Below are 21,775 nucleotides of genomic sequence, written 5' to 3'. Positions count from 1 at the left end.
TTAGTCTCTTTGGACAAATCTCCCTTTTCCCCTTAATCTGAACAGTTTCTATTGATATCTTCAAATTTTCATTTTAAAATGACTCCTTTTCCTCCTGGTTTGTGTTCTTCTGCAGAATTTTAATACATGAGATTAACTTTCCTCTGAAGCCTTTGGAATCTACTCTTCTAGAGTGATGAGGGAATATCAGACCAGCTCAAGTTCTTAGACTTTTCTATCACAATATCAAGGAGGGAGTGATCACTTCCTCTCAGAGTTTCTGCCATTTATACTTCAGCACCTAGTCCCTCATTTTAAGTGAGAATCATGCTTAGAAATATTTTTCCTTGTTGGTTCTTCTATATTTTGAAAACATAAATTATCATGAAGGCAAGTCACCATGTTCCTAGCTACTCTGCCATTTGTAGAGACAGAGGTCCAGTGGATATCTGAATAATTGAAGTTCAATACCACTGCCATAGCAGGCCTCTTGGCCAGGTTATGAATCTATTTCCCAGACTTGTGATCTTAAGGGTCTGCAATTGTATCACCAAGGCAATATTCACAGCACTGGTGGTGACTATGAATATGACAGCATAGTTCTCAATTGCTAAGCATAAAAGACTCTCCATATAGAAGGCAGAAGGAAAATATTTATTTAAGCACCAGAAAGCCAAATCCCAGAACCAGAAAGCAAAATCCATCATGGTGACAAAGAAGTTAATAAACATGATCACAGCAGAAGCCAAAGCCATTCTCAAACCTCCCCTCCTCAGCCAGGGCTTTCTCACTATCAGCTGTCACAATATGTCACTTGACCTGCGTCAGTTGGCTGCCTTCTTTCCCCTCTGACCTGACCCCACTCATTCCCTTCCTCCTGGTTCTTCTCCACCCTTCTTGTCCTGCTTCTTCAGCAAGTTCTTCCCACTACTTGTGACCCAGACTTCCAGGTGATTTAAGCAGATATGGGACTATTAATTAATGAAAAAGATATTTCCATTTAAATTACTATTACAGTGATCCACATTATTAAAGGGAATTAGCACATAGGACTATGAACACTAGGACATATTGAAGAAGATTCTGGTTTTTATCCTATTGTAATAGACAAGACTCTATTGACCTCTTTATTGGGTTAGAAATCTGTTGATATTATTGCTGTCACTCAAGTGGTTTGCCATTTCCTTCTCCAGTTCATTTTACAAGTAAGGAAACTTAGGCAAACTGGGTTATATGACCTGCCCAGGGTCACAAAGCTAAGAAGTGTCTGAGGCCACAAATCAACAAGCATTTGTTGAGGATCAGCTGTGCGGAGAGGTCACTGAAGGAGTATCAACTAGACACTGAAAAGATCTATAATGAACCATGTCGTACCTTGCCCTCCAGGGCTTTGTGACTGCTAAGTCCTAGAGGCTTGGGCAATATGAGAAATGAAAAAAGAAAGTGACACAGGGAACAGAAAATGCTACTGAGATTTGCACATGACACCTTCTCTCCTGACCTCTACTTTTAGTGCCCCCTGAGGTGACAGTGTCCCACTACGAAGCTGTAGGTGGTATTAACATCCTCTCCTGCTCTGCTACTGGCTTCTACCCCAGCTCTATCCTGTTGTACTGGCAGAAGGGGGAAGAGAAAATTTTGCCTGGGAAGGAGAGCTCCAGTGGCATTTTGCCCAATGCTGATTCTACCTTCTACCAACAAATAACCATTGAACTCCCACCAGAAGACATGAAGACTGATTATGACTGTGTAGTGGAACATATTGAACTGGGGACACCAAAAGCATATCCTGGTGAGTCCTTAACCTAAGTTGATTGGTCTGAGTCCCAGAAGGATTGGCCATGAAATGCTGTTCATCCCTTTCACTTTTTACTTCTCTAGAATGTAATAATGGGGTGTCTTCCCAAATGGTGTATTCCCCATTGTCACCTGGAAGACTTATATTCATATTAACTCTCTTCCCTTTATATTCTCCCTCTTGCTGCCACAGTCCATGTGAAGTATCCCAAAAAGAGGTATTGGACTCTGACTCTGACCATCCTGAGTGTTGTCATTTTGGTGTTAAGCTGTATTGTATCCTTCATCATATGGAAGAAAATGAAAACAGGTGTGTATGTGGGGAGAGAGGGAAAAGGACAAGACAAGTAGGTCAGAAAGGGATAGGAGACATTGATGTTGAGATAGCTTGTGAGGGTGTGGGAAACAAAAAGAGCTTTGATTTCAATTTCCACCTTACCCTCTAGGTCTAAGAGACCTGGGAACTTCTCTCAAGATATTTATTTTGAGATTTGATGACTAGGTTCTTTCTTTTAGGTCATGACTTTCAGTTCATCTTATCCTTCTTAAATTCCCTCTCCTCAATCTGCTTTACTATACCTTACATTTTCTTCTATTTTTTCACTTTTCATTTTGCTTTAATATTTCTTGTTATTTTATTTAGTCATTATCTTTTACTTGGTCCACTCTTATTTTCAAGGAGTTTATTGCTCGGGCAAAGCTCTGTACCTCTTTTGCCAAGGTGTTACTTCTATTTCAGATTTTTTGTTTCATGGATCTAATTTACTTTCCAAAAATCTCTTCCAACTCTCTCTTTTAACAAACTTTTGCTTCATCTCTTAGGAATTCTAGTTTAATCTGTCCCCAAATATGCTCTCTCTCTCTCTCTCTCTGTCTCTCTCTCTCTCCCCCCTCTCTTCCTCTCTCTCTCCCTCTCTCTCTGTCTCTCTCTTCCTCTTTCTCTATCTCCCTCCTCTCACTGCTTATAGATGTTTTGGTGTCATTCTCTTCTTCAGGGTTTATGTCTTGAGTGTCCCTATCACTGCAGTAATTTTTATGATAGAATTCTTTTTTGTGTTTGCCCATTCTTTAATCCCACTTCCTAACTTTGACCTTTTCCTTGCTGCTGGACATTGCACGCAGGAGGAATTGTCTGGTCTTGACCTGCTGCTTTCTTGGGATATTGAGTGACTTGTTCTTCCAGGATCTTAAAGACAGTTCAGGTCAGGCAACTGTAAAACTTCAGTGCCTTGAAGTTGTCTGATCCAGGGAAGAGACTGATTTCTGCTCTCCTTGTCTGAGCTCTACAAATTATAGACCTGTCTAAGCAGCAGGTTTGTAGACCAATTAGAGCTTCAGTAGACTTAGGCTGTACTTAGTTGCTATCACCAAGATGTAAAGCTCTTCTGGTTTACAGTGGCAAAGTTGCAGGTTTCCTCTTGGGCTGAGATTCCTGACCTGGTTATCTCTCAGTAGGCTTCAGTCTAGGCTGAAAGCTAGACCTGAGAACACACTCTGGTCCTGGGGTATGAGACACAGAGCTGCTGCCTGCTTCTGAACTTCTTGAATGGTCAAAAAGAGCATTGTCAACAGAATCCGATAATCCTAGAATTCAGAGAGACCACCATGGTCTTCTTGTCCAAATTGTGTCTGACTGAACAACAGTTCTTCAATAACTCTGATGGTCACCCTGCTTCAGGTTAAGTCAAAAGGGTTGGGGACCTCATCATGTCCTGTATTATCCCACTCTACTTTTGAAATACTCTGTTAATTTTTTCTATCATACAAACATACAAATAAAATTTGTCCCATCGTCTACTTTTCCTTCATGCAGAACAAATTTAATTCCTCTTCTATATGAAAGCTCTACCAAAGCTATCCCCAGTCTTGCCTTCTCCAGGCTAAACTTCTTCTTCCTTTCAAACTATTGTATGATATCATTTCTTGTTCTCTTTCTGTTCCATCATTATAGATTTCAAGATATGCTAGATGTTGCCAGTGTCCTTCCTGAAAGTGGTCTTGACAACAATATAGTTGTTCAAATGGGGATTGACCAGGGCAGAGGACAGTGGGACTTCCCCACTGGGCTTTTCTCATAAAACCATGTTTTTTTTCAACTGGCGTGTCATTCCATTGACCCAAACTGAGTTTTCAATCTAGCAAAAATCCCTCAGATCTTTTTTCAAACAAACTGTTGGGTAGTTATGGCTCACCTATCCTGATGTTAGAAGTTTTACAGACAATTTTATACCTTTACTCATACTAGTTTTGGTCCATGTTTCTAGCCTTTCTTATCCTGATGGTCTTTAAAAGTGGTAGTGTTTCCATCTAGGAGTTTTTGTCACCAATCAACTGATATGGATGTTAATTATGCCCTCATTCATTTAATTTTATTCATTCTTTCAACATTAATGAATATTGAAGATCACTGTCCTAAGCTGAGGTGCTGGAGGCTTTACCTCAAGAGAGAGAAGAGAACTAGGCACCATCTTTGGGGAATGATGGATCTGTTTGGGAGATAGTCCTTGTGCACAGGCAGCTCCTAGTCTGGTTTGGGAGATGCACAGTTCTTGTGTCTGGGAGAGTATAGGAAGAGATCAAATGTGTTTTTGCTTTGAGTAAAGGAGATATAAGAGCCACATCTCCAGATTCACTCTCATTTGTACATTTTTTTTGACTCTCACTAATTTTTTTCACAGGTTACAGCTTCCATGAGTGTATTACATTGGAAGGTGAGAAACTGGTGAATGGGGTAGGAGGAGACTTTAATGTTATCAGAACCACAATGCATGTCCATACTAATCTAAAAAACCTTCTGACTCTTGGGGCAAGTCAGGGAAGAGTACTACTGAATGGGGGAAAAAAACCATTTCAGTGGGAAATGGAGTGTGTGTGTGTGTGTGTGTGTGTATGTATGTATGTGTATGTGTGTGTGTGTGTAAATCCTAGATCACTCATTCCCTTATCTTTACTTACACAAAATGGGAATCCCAAAAGGAGATGGGACAATGGACACAGAAGAAGCCTGCTCTATTAGCTGTTTCCCCTGAGTCAGGTTGTGAAGAAAACTACTGGCATGCATATAGAAAAGAGGAAAGAAATTACAACTACATTAATTGAAATTAATTCCCCCTTAGACATGCAATGGGACCTTCAAGTATAGTAGAATATTCTGTGGTGCTTGCTTCAGAGAACTACGTGCAACTGCTATTGGCTCATTCCTGCTGAACATGAAGAAGCTCTGTGCAGATATGAGGAGCTGTCTTAATGCCAGATAGACCATTTCCTTCTCTTTTTCTTGCCCTCTCTCCTCCTTCCCAATTTGGACCTTTGACTCCTGCTATTTCCACTGTCCTGTTTCCTTCTCCAAGTCATAGAGATATTGCCCTAAAGTAGAAGGCTCTGAACCTGAAGTCAGGAGACCTAGGTTTAATCTGTCCTCTGACACTCAATGAGTGTGGGCAAGTCACAACTCCCTTGAGGCTCAAGTAGCCCTCCAAGATTGTTTACCAAGCTTTAGATTATGGTGAGATCTGCCTGAATGAGGGGAGCCCATGGACCTTCCCCCACCAAGAGATCCACAGACCTTTGTTTATACTGATATGTGAGAATGATATTTGAATACTTCAGTGGTTCTCTGACTTCTTCCAAGTGAATGCAACCTCCATAGGAGGAGATCACAATCTACCCAAATGCTCTCATCCATCCTGTGTGGTTTCTGTCATATTCATGTCTTCTTGAGGCACCTAGATGGTACAGTGGATAGGGCATTGGACCTGGAATCTGGAAGATCGGAGTGCCAATCCAGTCTTAGACAATTGTTAGGTGCGTGTACCTGGGCAAGTCACTTAATCTTTGTTTGCCTCAGTTTCTTTGTCTGTAAAATAGGAATACTAATAGCACTTACTTCCCAGGAGTGTTGTGAGAATCAAATGAGACAATAACTATGAAGTGCCTGGCACACAGTAAGTACAACGTACTAGCAATAATGACAATGATGTCTTTCCTCAAGTTTATGGTCATGTTTTGGTATTGATTTTCGTTTGCATGCGTAATCAGTCAAGGAACAAACATTTCTTAAGCCCCTCTGTGTGCTAGGCATGGCACTGGGGACATAAATACAAAGAGCGAGACTTTAAGGAGACTATATTCTATGAGTATGTACATACATATATATGTGTGTATGTATATGTATATATATGCATATATTTCATCTTAGTCTATGATTTCAACAGTATTTGGAACTCTGGGGGAGGGAACTCCTTTTCCAATGCATGTTGGCACCTCTTCTGCATTTTAGTCTTAGGGAGTTGTACAGGGCACTAAGAAGATAATTTACTTGCTCAGTGTCACATGGCAAGCAGGTATCAGATGTGAAACCATATCTTCTGGCTTGAGGCTAAATTTCTATTTATTATACCATGCTGCCTCTCATATATTTGAATATATGCATATATTAAAGCAGTAATAATTATCGATAACACTTATGTAGCACTTTAAAAGTTGGCAAAGTGCCTTTCAAATTGCATTTGATTTCGACAACAACTCTGTGAGGCAGGAATTTCAATTGTCCTCATTTTGCATATGAGGAAACTGAGGATAAATAACTTGCCTAGGATCATATGGCTAGTAAGCATCTGAGGCAGAATTTGAAAGGAAATATTTTTAACTCCAATTTCAGCATTCTATCCACTGTTATCTAGCCTTCTATTTTTAAGAGGAAGGTAATGAGGCATAGAAAGGTAAAGATGCTTGTACAAGGTTATAGGACAAAGGCAGATCTCTTCTGTCTATGAGTCTCTTGACTTTGCCAATACATTCTGATATCTCCCCTCCTTGATCAGTGACAGTTTTTTCAGTCCTTTAGGAGTCCTAGGTGGCATACCAATTGGAAAGAACATCAGACTGGGAGACAAAACCAAGATAAATATTGTATACTTCCCTTCCTTCATTTTCCTTTCTTCTTTTAAGATAGTAGAATGTAAAAAAATTATCCCCAGGACCTGCACCTTATTTGGCACCCTCTGTGATCCCCAATGATGTTACAGTTTTTTGGTGACGAACTTCTGCTAAACTTCATCTTATATAAATTATTTTCCGTTAGTTCAGTTCTGCTGGGGATGGAAGCTCAATTCCATGTGGACAGTCTCGGGCGGGTAAAGGTGGGAACTTCTAAATCTTAGAGTTCTCATGAGGCCCCCCATAATACACCAGGGAATCGAGGAGTGAGACCGAGCAATCTCGTGTATTTCCGCCTCTTCCCGTGAGAAACGTGATGGGAGGAGCATCCCCCTCGAGACTGTCCCGGATCTGGGCACACCTATTGTTATCTAACAGGCACGGTATTCAGGTGCAAACTATGTGGCCAGAGAGCTTAATTAGGATCAGGAAAGCCTGAAGGCGCTCTTAGCTCAGGAGGGGTCGTTACAGGACAGAAGGCTCCGTTTTTCCTCTCTTCACTCTCCCCTCCCCCTCTCTCCCCACTTACACTTCTACTTCCAATCTCTTACCATAAGATCTTTGCCTCCTTGGGAGATTCCTCACTCCCTCCTAAGGAAGAATTCCCCCCTGCACTTGTAACCAGGACCGCTTAACCCTTGTTCGACTCCGGAAAGTCTCTTCTCTCATACGTTTATCCGGTTTGGTCAGCCAAAGACCTGCGATAGGTAAGGTAAGACTCTGGTAGACCTCAGGCCTCTAGGCCTGGCACAGTTCTATTTATCTTTTTATGTTTTCCTCTAGTCCCTTACTTATATTTTAAGTTTCTACTTAGTTCCAGTCACTTCACCAGTAATTCTTGGAAGTCCTTTATTTTATTAAGTCCATGTCCCCATCCCCCATAGGATTATACTCAGTTTTACTAGGTAAGTGGTTTTTGTTGCTAAGCCTATATCTTTGGCCTTTTGGAATATATTGTTCTACTCTCTTTCTTTCTTCATAGTAGCAGCTGTTAACTCTTGTGTGATCCTGGCTGTGCTTCCTTGTCACTCTTTCTTTCCTACTGCTTGTAGTATTTTTTTGCTTTGATCTCAGACATTCTTTTTCTCATATAAATTTATTTATTTTGATTTTTCAACATTCACTTCCACAAAATTTTGAACTTCAAATTTTCTCCCATTCTCTCCCCTCCCCCTCCCCAGGACAACATGTATTCTGATTGCCCTTTCCTGCAATCTGTGCTCCCTTCTATCACCACCCCCTTCTTATCCCCATCCCTTTTATTTTCCTATAGGATAAGATTTCTTTATTCCATTGCTTATGTATCTTATTTCCTAGTCGCATGTAAAAATAACCTCTAACATTCATTTTAAAGCTTTGAGTTCTACATTCTCTCCCTTCCCCCCTCGTCACCCACTCTTACTGAGAAGGCAAGCAATTCAATAAGAGTTATACATGTGTGGTCATGCAAAACACCTCCATAACAATCGTGTTGTGAAAGACTAATGATATTTCACTCTATCCTGTCCCACCTTCCATTTGTTCAATTCTCTCCTTTGACCTGTCCCTTTACCAAATTGTTTGCTTATGATTACCCCTTCCCCCAATTTTCCATCCCTTCTATTATCCTCCCTCTCTTATCCCCTTCCCCCCTACTTTTGTGTAGGGTAAGATGAACTCCCATATCCAATTGAGTGTGTATGTTATTCCCTCCTAAAGCCAAATGTGATGAAAGGAAGAGTCACTTATTCCCTCCCACCCTCCTTTTCTTCCTCTTCATTGTAAAAAGCTTTTTCTTGCCTCTTTTATGTGAGATGATTTACTGCATTCTATCTCTCCCTTTCTCTTTCTCCTAGTACATTCCTCTCAAACTTTAATTTTTTTTAGATATCATACATTCATATTCAGCTAATTCTGTATCATCTCTCTGCATATATATATGTGTGTGTGTGTATGTGTATACGTATATATATACACACATACACACATACATATACATACACACATATGGATATATATGTTCCCTCCAACTATTCTAATATTGAAAGAGGTCTCATGAGTTACAAATATCATCTTTCCATGTAAGAATGCAAATTAGAATTCAGTTTTTAGGATGTCCAATTTAGTGTTTAAGTGGGGATTTTTTCGTTTGTTCTTTTTCTAATTTTTAAATTATATACCCAATTCATTGGTGTGTTACTTCTCTATTTTATTGATGTAAGTATTTAGAGATATAGATTTTTTTTTCTGATCACTGCTTTTGCTCTGTTATTTCTTGGGGTCACAATGTCATTTGATTTCACATATCCAATCATTTTCTTAATTCAAATTTTATTAACCTCACCTTTGATGTTCAGGATTTCCAATTTGGTGCTCAATTGGGTTGTTTTTTAATCTTGACTTTCTTAGTGTTTTGAGTTGCATGTCCAATTCATTGATCTGCTCTCTCTCTCTCTCTCTCTCTCTCTCTCTCTCTCTCTCTCTCTCTCTCTCTCTCTCTTCCTCTCCCTCTCTCTTTCTTGATGTAAGCATTTAGAAAAAGAAAGTTTCTCCTGAGTATTGTTTTGATTGAATACCATAAAATTGGGTGTGTTGTCTCATTGTTGCTGTTATCATTAGTGAAATTATTGATTGTTTTTATGATTTTTTCCTTGACCCACTTATTGTTTAGGGTTAATTTATTAAGTTTCCAATTAATTTTTAGTCTATCCACCCAATAAACTTTATTGAATATCATTCTATTACATTATTCTCTGGAAAGGTTGTATTTACCATTTCTGCCTTTCTATATTTGATTTTGATGTGTTTATACCCTAATACATGACCAATGTTTTGTAGCTGTCATTTGCTGCTAAGAAAAAGATATATTCTTTCCCATCCATTTGAATTTCTCCGATGTCTGTCATATCTAACTTCTCTAAAATTCTATTTATCTTTTTATCTTCTTGTCTATTTTGTAGTTAGATTTATCCAATACTGAGAGGAGAAAATTGAGGTTTCTCACTATTATAATTTTGCTCTCTATATCCTCTTGTAACTCACTTAGCTTCTCCTTTAAGAATTTGAATGGTATACCACTTGGTGCACATATATTTAATATTGGTATTACTTCCTCATGTATGGCACCTTTTATCAAGATGTAGTTTTCTTTCTTATGTCTTTTAATTAGATCTACTTTTGCTTTTACTTTGTCTGAAATCAGCATTGCTACTCCTGTCTTTTTTTTAACCACAGAGTCTTCTCTGGCTCCTTACCTTTATTCTGTATGTGTCTCTCCACTTCAAGTATTGTCTTCTAAACAACATATTGTAGCCTTCTAGTTTTTAATCATTCTGCTGTCTACTTTCATTTTATGTGAGTGTTCATTCCATTCACATTCACACTTATGATCACTAGCTGAATATTTCTCTACATCCATTTTCTCCTCTTTATCCTTCTCTTTCCTTTCACACTTTCCCTCTTGCTTCTGACCACCATCTCCTCTAATCTTCCCCACCTTATGTCAGCCCTCCTTTATGGAACCCCTTCCCCTTCTATTGCCCTGTAGGGGAAGATAGATTTCTACACCGAACTAACTGTGCATGTTATTCCCTCAGTGAACCAAGTCTGGAGAGATCTTCCCCTCCACTATAATAGGTCTTTTGTGAGATGTGATGATGTGATGTATTTATCCCATTCTATCTCTCCTTTCCTTCTCCCAATGAAATTCTCTTTCTCACCCCTCAAAGTCACCTTACACTCATATCCTCTATCTCCCTGTCCTAATAGTGAGACAGTTCTTAAGAATTGCAAGCATCTTCTTTCTTCAGAGGGATGTAAACAGTTTAGTCTTATTGAATCCCTTAAGTTTTATCTTTCCTTTTTACCTTTCTGTACTTCTCTTCAGTCTTGAAAAAGAAAATAAAATGTTTTGTTCAGTTCTGGTCTTTTCTTCAGGAAAACTTGAAAGGTTTTTATTTCATTGAATGACACCCATTTTTTTCCTTGAAGGATTATGCCCAGTGTTGCTGGGTAGGTGATGATTGGTTGTAGTCTTAGCTTCTTTGTTTCCCAGAATATCATATTCCATGACCTCTGTTCCCTTAATATTGAAGCTGCTAAGCCCTGTGCAATCCTGCCTTTGGCTTCAAGACAGTTGATTTTTGTCCTAGTTGCTTGCAATATTGTTTCCTGACCTGGGAGTTCTAGAATTTGGCTATAATGTTCCTGGGAGGTTTCACTTTGGGATATTTTTTCCAGAAGTGATTGGCAGATTTTTTTTCCATTTCTATTTTGCCTTCTGGTTCTAGGATATAAAGGCAATTTTCTTGATAATTTCTTGAAGTACTATTTCAGGTCCTCTTTTTGATCATGGTTTTCAAGGAGTTCAATAATTTTTAAATTGCCTCCCCTGCATCTTTTGTCCAGGTCAGTTTTTTTTCAAAATATCTTCTATCTGTCTCTATTTTTTCATTCTTTTGGTTTTATTTGATTGTTTCTACATATGTCATGGAGTCATTAGTTTCCACTTGCCAAATTCTAATTTTTAAGGAACTAATTTTTTAAGGGAACTTTTGTACCTCTTATTCCATTTAGCCAATTTTACTTTTTGAGAAGTTCCTTTCTTCAGTGAATTTTTGTGCCACTTTTACCATTGTGATATATTTCGTTTTACATAGTGTTATTTTTATCATTATTTTTTGTAGCTCCTTTACCAAGCTATTGACTTTTTCCATGATTATCTTGCATCACTGTAATTTCTTTTCCCAATTGTTTCTCTATCTCTCTTATTTGATGTTTAAGAACATTTTTGAGCTCTTCCAGGAACTCCTTTTGGGCCCGAGACAAATTAACATTTTTCTTTAAGACTTTGTATACAACAGTTCTGATTTTGTTGTCTTTTTCTGAGTTTGTGTTTTGATCTTCCCTGTCACAATAATTAATTTCTATGCTCAGATTTTTTGTTGTTTTTTACTCATTGTTCCAGACTATTTCTTGATTTTTAACCTTTCTGTTAAAATTGGGCTGTGCCCCAGGGTAGAAGAAGCACTATCTTAAGCTTCAGGGGTTTTTCTGTGCAACTGTTTTCAGAATTTTTAGTTCTTCTAAGGAGAATCAATTGTGGAGTTACTGGAATCTAAGATTATTGGAATTACTCTCTTGACCTAAACTCTGGTCTGTCAGTGAACACAAGCACTCTTTTCTGCCCTGGAACTGTGACCAGGATCCCTGCTCCCCTTGGGATGCAAGTTATGGTATGAAAATGCTCCTCTTTTCCCTGGGACTGAGATCCAAGACTGAAAGCCACACATGAATATGGGTAATGCAGCACAGTCCTGTACTCCGTGCTTGTAAGGGGACCCCTGTAATCTTCTTTTTACCAGTTATATGACTGCCTCACTTACTACCTGTGGGCTGAGCACTCTGGAAGCTATTGGTCACCCCTGAGACCTGCTACTGGTTTCTTGGGTGAAGGCTTGTGTTGTGAAGTACACTCCACACTTACTTAGTGAAACAGACCTCTCCTGCTAAACTTCTAAGTTGTCTTGGGTTGGAAAAATTATTTTCCAGGGAAATTTCCAGGGAAAAATTATTTCCCCTATTGTTTTCCAGCTTCTGTCATTCCAGAATTTGTTTTGAGGTATAATTTAAAGTTCTTTTTGGAGGGAAATTTGGGAGATCTCAGGTGGGTGCCTGCTTTTTTTCTGCCACCTTGGCTCCAAGGATTCATAAATTTTCCTTGATAAATTTTCAGTTGGTTTTGGTACTGTAAAAGATTCACTGCAATTTCTTCTGTTTTTAAATATTTTTTCTTTGTTTTAATATTTTTTCTTATGGATTCCTTATTCCTGCTTGGCCCATGCTAATTTTCAGGAAGTCTGTTACTTGGGTAAAGTTTTATACCTCTTTTACTAAGCTGTTGCTTTGCTTTCCAAGTCTGTCCCCAAAACTCTCCTTCATTTCCCAATTCCTTCATTTATTGCTTTCATCTAATTAATGAGATAAATTAAAATCTTTGAAAAAACTTGATTCATTCCTTCTAGGAAGTCTCATTGATCTTGTGGCCAAGTTGAGTTTTGATTTGCAATTTTGCTTAAGTTGTTTTCTAGTTATTTTTTCTTCTCTTATGAATTTGTGCTTTGAGAGTACCTGACCTCATAGTAGTTTTTATACCTTTTCATTTTCTCTTTCTCTTGACTTTCTTCCCATATTAAGTCTTGGTGTTAAGGCCAGGATCTGAGCAATTCTTGCAGACATATTGTGGCTTTGCATGTTATTGGTCTGTCTTTTCTAGAGTGCTGCTGACATGGTCTCTGGGTATTTATTGGTGTTTTTCTCAAGGCTCAGTGAGAATGTCTTGAGCCAGTGAGCAGTAAACTTTTAGAAGGACTGTAATGTTAATGGAATATAAGATCTTCCCCACCCATTAATAGATTTGACATGGAGCCCATTTGGGAGGAACTTACTTAAATGGGAAGCTTTCTTGTAGGAAGGCTTTCATACCTTTTGGTACTAAAGCTAATTAAGCACTGAGTCACAATGTGATGTCTTCTGACTCTGAGCTTATTAGTCTCTCTCTCTCTCTCTCTCTCTCTCTCTCTCTCTCTCTCTCTCTCTCTATATATATATATATATATATATATATATATATATATATATATATATATATATATATATATATATATATACATACACACACACACACACACACACACATATACTCTGAGCTCATATTTTGTTTTGAGAATTCACTTATGAGAAGGACCTTTTGATTTCCTGGTTGAGACTCTGAGTAGCCATATTTTCAGAGCTCCCCAACTTCTCAGATGTTAAGGTTTTCTTGATCTAGTGATGTATTGAAAATGTACAGCAATATTGCTTTGATTAGGAAGTTAGATTTCTCTGTTAGTTTCTTTTCTATTTTTTCTGCTTGTATTTACTCTGATGTTCAAGGTGCTAACTTTCCCCCTGAACTAGTGAATGTAGTTAAAAGTGAGATTGTTAACCCCTTTTGAGTAGTTTTTCCTAGAAAAGCAGATCAAGGAACCTGTGATAAGGTGCTTGCTGCTACATATGGCATAGTCAGTAGGATCTGCATAAACTGAAAGGAAAGTATGGGAACTGGGATATAGTCAGCTATTTCCCAGTTGTGGTGGCTATAGTTCTGTGGAGCCCCAGAAGCAGCAGTGGCCTAAGGGAAAACAGGTGCAGGAAAGGTTTCCTGGGTGCCTAGATCAGGGCCCCTGGGAGATAATCTTTCCTTTCCTCTCCCAACCCCACTGGCACACTGGACGAGACAGGTTGGAGCAGCAGTTGTAGAAGGAAAACCATCCTGGGAGACGTGGGGATGCAAGCATCAGGGTCTGAGTGGAATAGCCCTGCCCTGGACTATGCTGCAGGGGTGAATGGCTTTAAAGTATATTTTATTCAGAGCCAAGGAACTGGAGTAGAAAGGTAAGAGTGGCAGGTCCCTGCAAGAGGAAGAACCCTGGATCTCAGAATTCAGCCCCAGGGCAAGATAAAGACTTTTCCAGAAGGCAGAACCACTGAGTGTGCTTCCCTGCTTCATCCCCCAGGGATGGCTTGGGACTCAGGAAGGCATGCAGTTGTCTATGATAGAAGGGAGAAGTACTGTAACCCCTGGGACCCTTTCTGTTGACTTTGTCCCCCAGTCACCCCTCAGGACTTGGAAACTTGGAAGTGGGGTCTGGAGAAGTGTTAAGACTGGGACTTAGCTCATTAGAGGATGCATCTGAGAATTCCAGGAGGAAGTCTGCAATGGCAGAGTGGGGAAAAGGGCACACCTACAGGAGAACTTTTACTTGGAAATTTTTGTTTTGGATTGAGGGAGGACAAGTTGGTTGCCACTTCCCAAAGATTTTGGCCCCCAAAGAATGACGATTTCATGTTATGTTACATTACGTCACGTCACGTTACTCTATGTTGTATATTTTTGTGTTTGCTTAGGACCATGTGGTCACTCTGGTAACGATTTGGTATGTTGGCATGTACTTTGCACATGTGATGTGTTTATTTTGTGGGAATTATGTTGTAGGTGTTAACGTCTATCCAGATACAAGTTGCCCCTAAAAGCCCCTTTCAGCCCACATAATGGACATGTAAGATCTTGAGGCCAAATATAATATTAAGGAAACAGGAAGATCTTCCTTGTTCATTAATAGGCCCGCGTATTTTCAATCATGGGTGTATTACTGCTTTGACTTCCAAATCAGCTGTGATACATCCTGAGTCATATAGAGCCCATTGGAGGAGGGGCTTGTCTAAAGAGCAGCTTGCTTGGGGAGTGCCAGGCCTAGAGGCCTGTGTGGGCTACCCGAGTCTTCTTACCTCACCTCCGAGGTCTTCGGTTGGCCAAAACCGGATGCTCATATGAGAGAAAGGACGTTCCAGAGTCGAACAAGGGTTGAGCTTTATTTCAGGGTCTCGGTTACAAGTGCAGGGGGGTCTTCCTTAGGAGGAAGAGGGGGAGATTTCCTAAGGAGGCTAGGATCTTAGGGGATTGGAAGTAGAAGTACAAGCGGGGAGAGAGGGGGAGGGGAGAGAGGAAAGAAGAAAAGTGGAGCCTACTGTCCTCTTGGCTCCTCACGTGCTAAGAGAGCTTTCAGGCTTCCTCAGTCCTACTTAACCTTCAGCCGCATAGTTTGCATCTGAATACCGTGCTGTTAGGTAACTAGGTGTGCCCAGATCCAGGACAACCTCGAGGGCGGGGAGATCTCTCTCCCATCACGTTTCTCACGGGAAGAGGCGGAATTACTCGAGATAGCTCGGTTCACCTCGATCCCCTGCCATTTCCTGGGGGGGTCTCGTGAGAGCTCTAAGATTTAGAAGCTCCCACCTTTACCTGCCCGAGACTGTCCACACGGAATTGAGCTTCCAATCCCAACATCTCCCCTTCTTTGTTATGCGCAGAGTGCACCTGGCTCTAGAGCAAACAGTGGCTGGAGGCTGAGTGGATTAGGAAGGCCTTTAGCATATGAGTACCCTACAACAAGACTTCATTCACACAGAAATCTGCAGCTAGCACAACTGACAAAGGGAGACATCAAATAAAACAAAGATGAAACTAAATGGCTGAGTTACAACAGGGGAAGTGCAATCAACTGATCCCAAAGCATTTTTTAAGAGGAGCAGCTGGTGTTGGCGCCTACACATCACCACTCCCTCAGTCATGCAAATGGATCTCAATGGCCAAGCCTGAATGGCCAAGCCTGTGGTATTCAGGTGAAAAGTTGGTCACCCCTTCCCCCCCCCAATGTCCTGGGTTTGTGATATCAAAGTCCTCCTTCAGCCGGTGGAAAGAGATGCCTAGATGGGAAGCTGTCAGCAGCAGTGTCTGCGGTTGTGATGAGTGCTGCCTTCTCTCTGGGCAGCAAGGTTAAAGCTGTCACAGCAGACTCAGGTGGTGCATGATCCTTCTCCGGGGTCTCCGGGCTCTCCGGGGTCTCCGCCTCCTGCGTCTCCGCCGTCTCCGACATCGGTTCCCACCTACGGATCCTTCTAATGGGAATCCACCCATGACCTTTTCCTATGGAGACACAAACATACCCTGGACCCCATATTAGTATCTTATATGGACCTTTCCATTTCCCTGAGGCCATATCCTTTACCGTGGCCGATGTGTCTTTATATCCAGCCTGGGTGTTACTTTCCTTGCGGGGTTGTCTTGGAAAAGTCACAAAATGTCTCATAGCTGGAGTAGTATGTGAGTTTCTTGAGATATGCAAAAAATTGTGTGTATACACAGCTGTATCAAGCTCTGATTGTATTAGGCGACCTTTTCCCCTTCTTTGTTTAGCGAGGATCACCTTTGAGGTCAAATTGGTAAGAATGCATAGCGGCTGTTTATTTTGGTATAGCTGCTGCCAGGTACTTACAAATGCTTGATTAACATCTGTAAGGAACCTGAACTTTACAGATTTTTTCTTTATAACAAACACAGGAGCATTCCAGGGTGGTGATTGCTCCTTAACCAATAGTTGTAGTGCCTGGAGTTTTTCTGGAGTCAGGGGTCATTGCTCCACCCAAATCGAGGTGTCTGACTTCCAATTCAAGGGTGGGGACTCCAGTGCAGCAGCAATGGCCCTTACTAAAAATTTGATAACCTCATCCCGAAGCGGCTAATAGCCATTCCAGCAATCAAGACATAATCAGCGGCCAAGTACTGTAATTGATTTCCTGTAGCCTCAAACTGCCCTGTTCCTGTAAATCGCTGATAATCCTGGGGGGCCTGAGCCGCTAGCCCACCGGTAGTGCTCTTTACCCTCTGAGAAAATTCTGATACCCAAATCACATTCTGCCCAGGTGTAAGGCAGGCTCTAGCTAAGCTCTTCCAGTCATTAGGAGTCAGAACGAACTGACCATTGAGAGTTTCAAGCATGGCTATGACAAAGGGTGAATTAGGGCCATGCTTGGTACAAGCCTCTTTAAGAGTCGCCACTCTCTTCCACTCTATAGGTATGTGGCTCCTCCGAACCCCACCGGGGACACTGGGGTCCGCTATTTCTAGCACAGGAAATGTCCATACGTCTTCTCCATTCTCTATAGCCTTTCTTATTCCTTTTTCCAAACTGGACTGTGGCCCTGGACTGTCTGACCAATGGAGCAGGTTATAAGGAGGCGTGGAGGGAAGGCACGGCGTATTCTCCCCTGCATCGCCTTTTCCATCCGCTAGATGGAGCTCCGAGTCTATTTTTTCTTTACGCTCCTTAACTTTCCACTTAACTTTCTGCTTGCCTGGACTCTCCATCCCTCCCGTGTTCTCCCCTCCCCTCTCTCCGCTTCCACTCTCATTCCAATCCCGCCCTGGCCTCTCTGGCCCTTCCAGCAGGCTCTTAATTACACCGAATATCAAGAAACCTAAATCCTCCAGCTCCCCAGGGTATTGTTGCTCATAAGCAGTCATTTGCTCTCCGACCGCTCCCCATTTTTCTCTTGATATTCCTGCCTGCTTGAGCCAAGGAGAAACTTTCCAAATCCTTTTACAAAATTCTCGGAGGTCATCTAACTCTATTGTGACCCCCGCCTTCCTGCATTCCCTGTGAAGTTTCTCAGCCCAGACCTCCTGTTCCTCTGGCTTTATTACTGGCAATATATTCCCCATCTCTGCCCTTTTCCCATGGGTGTGGGAAGCTTCTCTCACTCTTTCTCTCCTTCCGAATCTAGGATTCAGGACTCGCTTCTTTCACAGCCCCTTCCGGGTGTTCCCCAAAAACACCCAGGATATCTGCGCTCCTGTCCCTGTTTGGAGACACCAACTGCCAGGCCTAGAGGCCTGTGTGGGCTACCCGAGTCTTCTTACCTCACCTCCGAGGTCTTTGGTTGGCCAAAACCGGATGCTCATATGAGAGAAAGGACGTTCCAGAGTCGAACAAGGGTTGAGCTTTATTTCAGGGTCTCGGTTACAAGTGCAGGGGGGTCTTCCTTAGGAGGAAGAGGGGGAGATTTCCTAAGGAGGCTAGGATCTTAGGGGATTGGAAGTAGAAGTACAAGCGGGGAGAGAGGGGGAGGGGAGAGAGGAAAGAAGAAAAGTGGAGCCTACTGTCCTCTTGGCTCCTCACGTGCTAAGAGAGCTTTCAGGCTTCCTCAATCCTACTTAACCTTCAGCCGCATAGTTTGCATCTGAATACCGTGCTGTTAGGTAACTAGGTGTGCCCAGATCCGGGACAATCTCGAGGGCAGGGAGATCTCTCTCCTATCACGTTTCCCACAGGAAGAGGCAGAATTACTCGAGATAGCTCGGTTCACCTCGATCCCCTGCCATTTCCTTGGGGGGTCTCGTGAGAGCTCTAAGATTTAGAAGCTCCCACCTTTACCCGCCCGAGACTGTCCACATGGAATTGAGCTTCCAATCCCAACAGGGGAGAGGCTTGCTTGTAGGAAGACTTGCTATTAAGCTAAATAGGCACTAAGTCAGGAGGGTTGTGATGCCTTCTGACTCTGAGAAGCGTGCACACACACACACACACACACACACACATATACTCTGAGTTGGTATTTTGCTTTGGGGGCTTGCTTATAAGAAGCACCTTTTAATTTCCTAGTCAAGACTCTTAGTAGCCATTTGTCCAGAGCCCTCCACCTACTCAGATGTAAAGACTCTCTATTCAGTGATGTATGTAAAGTGCATAGCAATATTGCTTTGATCAGGCAGCTAGAGGACTGTCTGTTGGTCTTTGTGCTAATTTCTCTGCTTGTATTTCCTTGACATTTAGTGTGCTGGCTTTTCCTCTGCACTAGTGTATGTAAAGTAATATTTTTGACCCCTTTAAAGATGCTTTCCTTTAAAGCAGATCTAAAAACCAGTGCTAACAGGGCATCCTCAGTGAGTCAGGATGGTTGCTGTTATAGGACCCTATGAAGTCAAAACAACAACATGGCTTGATTTTACCTTTCTGTGATATCTGGACTCTAAGCCCTGATTTGGAGCTAGGAAATACAATTGCAGACTTGGCCTTAGGTGGCCCTGAAGTAGACAGTATTCAAGTTCTTCCAGTAAGGTAGCTGAAAGACTCAGAGCAATTATATTGCTGGCTTAGTTCTGTTCTGGACCTAAGGTTGAATCTCTGATCTTCTCTTGGAGTACTACTTGCCTAGCACTGTTCTGGGTCCAAGGGTGAGTCTATGATATGCTCTGAACAACTAAACATTTTTTAGCCCAGCAGGCAAGGGGAAGGAAAAGGAAACAGGTATAAGCACTGACTCTACCAAGAATTTTCTTGGATAAAAGAGGCATGCAAGGAAGAATTTTTACAATGAAGGGGGAAATGGTGGGAAGTAGCAGGCAATGCTTTAACTTCACTCTCAAAGAGGGAAGAATATATATACACACCCAGTTGTGTATTGAAATGTAACTTACCCCAAAAAGAAATAGGAGTGGAAGGAGATCAAAGATAGGAGGGTGTAATAAAGGGGAGGGCTGATTAAGGAAAACAGAGGTTGGAAGCAAAATAGAGTTTTGAGGGAAGATGGGATAAAAAGATATATAGAGAGGAAGAAACATAAGAATGTGAAATAGAGGGAAATAAACAAAATGGAAGCAGATAGCAGGATGGATTAGAAGCCAGAGTCTAACAATATGTTGTTTACAAGAAACACACTTGAAACAGAAAGTCGCACACAGAGTTAAAATAAAAAGTTGAAGCAGAATCTAAAATGCTTCACCTGAAGTAAAAATGGCAGGGGTAGCAATCATGATCTCAGAAGAAGGAAAACAAAAATTGACCTAATTAAAAGAGATAATTAGGGAAACTGTATTATGCTAATAGGTACAATAGACAAATAGAAAAAAAAACTTTTGCAGTAAGTTTCTCTGATAAAAGTCTTATTTCTCAAATACATACTAAGTACAGAATTGAATCAAATTTATAAAAATAAGAACTACTCCCCAATTGATAAATTGTCAAAGAATATAAGCAGGAAATTTTCAGAAAACTCTCTATAGTGATATGAAAAAATGCTCTAAATCACTATTAATTAGAGAAAGGAAAATAAAAGAACAATAAGGCACCTCTTCACATTTATTAGAAATGACTGATGCTGGAAATGATGAAGGAAAAATAGGTACACTAATGAACTGCTGGTGGAATAATAAACTGGTCCAAGCATTCTGGAAAAGAATTTGGAATTGGTCCAACCATTCTGGAAAAGAATTTGGAATTAGGACCAAGGGCCTATCTTGATGCAGCAATAGCAAATAATAGATCTGGACCCCAAAGAAATGAAAGAAAAAAGCAAAAGACTTACCTGTTTAAAGATATTTACAGCAGCTCTTTTTCTAGTGGCAAGAATTAGAAATCAAGGGGATGCTCATCAATTGAGGAATGGATGAAGAAGTTGCAGCATATGACTGAGATGGACTACTTTTGTGGTAGAAGAAATGATAAAGTGGATGATTTCAGAAAACAAAACCTGGCAAGAACTATATGAACTCATGCAAATTGAAATGAGAAGAACTGGGAGATCATTGAGCACAGTGACAAAAATCTTGTAATGATGAACAACTGTGAAAACTTGGCTATTCTGATCAATACAACGATCCAAGACAATTCAAAAGGACTCATGATGAAAAAAATGTTATCCACCCCAGAGAAAGAACTACTGAACATAGTGCAAATGGAAATATAATTTTCTCACTCTATTTTCTTTTTTTATTATGGCTAATATAGAAACATGCTTTGCATAAGTTCACATGAATAATTGGTATCATATTGGTAAATAAATTTTGAATTGCAATGTTAAAAGAAAATAAATGTTGGAATTGAGAACTGAAGGCAGTTTAGATTAAGGCTATGTCTATGAAAGATCTTATGAAGAGAAACCATGCAACAAAGTACTTAGGTCCAGAGTTACCTGTCTTTACCTCTCTATGAACCTCAGCACTTAATTTGAAGATGTACAATGATGGGGAACTCATTAATAATAGTTAACATTTATACTACATCTATTATGTGCCAATAAAAATACTAAGTGCTTTGCAATTGTTATCTCATTTGATCAGCACAACAACTCTGGGACGTGGATGCTATTATTATTCTTATTTTATGGATGAAGAAATTGGGGCAAATGGTAACTTATCCAGAGTCAGTGGTGCAGTGGAGACAGTGCTGGGCCTGGAGTCAGGAAGAAACATCTACATGAGTTCAAATTTGGCCTCAGACACTTACCCATTATGACCCTGAGCAAGTCACTTAACCTTGTTTGCCTCAGTTTCCTCATTCATAAAATGAAGAAGAGAAGGAAATGACAAACCACTCCAGTATCCCTGTCAAGAAAACTTTAAATGGGGTCATGAAAAGTTGGACATGACTATAAAACAACTCAACAACAACAAAATGCATAGCTAATGAGTGTCTGAAGCTAGATTTTTAGTCAAGTTTTTCTGACTCCAGGCCTAGGGTTCTATCCAGTGTGACATCTAGCTGTTCAATAAAGCTCTTTCAGCATTTTGGACAGCTCTAATTATTAAGCAATGCTTACGCTGAATCAAATTTTTTCTTCTTATAAATTCCATCTATTGCTTCTAATTCTAGTCTTTGGGACCAAGGAAAACACCTCTAATCCCTTTTCCACCTGACAACCCTTC

The 21,775-nt window shown here is 40.7% G+C and overlaps 1 protein-coding gene across 1 annotated transcript in view; it reads left to right on the top strand.

Annotated features, from left to right (window-relative positions):
• LOC140528712 (major histocompatibility complex class I-related gene protein-like) overlaps nt 1-21,170 on the top strand; it is a 29,322-nt gene extending 8,152 nt beyond the window's left edge. Inside the window, exons 4-7 of the mRNA XM_072646796.1 lie at nt 1,493-1,771; nt 1,970-2,086; nt 4,455-4,487; nt 20,472-21,170. Of these exons, the coding sequence (XP_072502897.1) occupies nt 1,493-1,771; nt 1,970-2,086; nt 4,455-4,487; nt 20,472-20,521 (479 nt within the window). The 3' untranslated portion in view covers nt 20,522-21,170. The remainder of the gene's footprint in view (nt 1-1,492; nt 1,772-1,969; nt 2,087-4,454; nt 4,488-20,471) is intronic.
• Nucleotides 21,171-21,775: the final 605 nt, after the last annotated feature.

The sequence above is a fragment of the Notamacropus eugenii genome, chromosome 1 (genome assembly GCF_028372415.1).
Source record: "Notamacropus eugenii isolate mMacEug1 chromosome 1, mMacEug1.pri_v2, whole genome shotgun sequence".
NCBI classification, from domain to species: domain Eukaryota; kingdom Metazoa; phylum Chordata; class Mammalia; order Diprotodontia; family Macropodidae; genus Notamacropus; species Notamacropus eugenii.
This window is presented reverse-complemented; position numbering and strand designations above follow the sequence as displayed.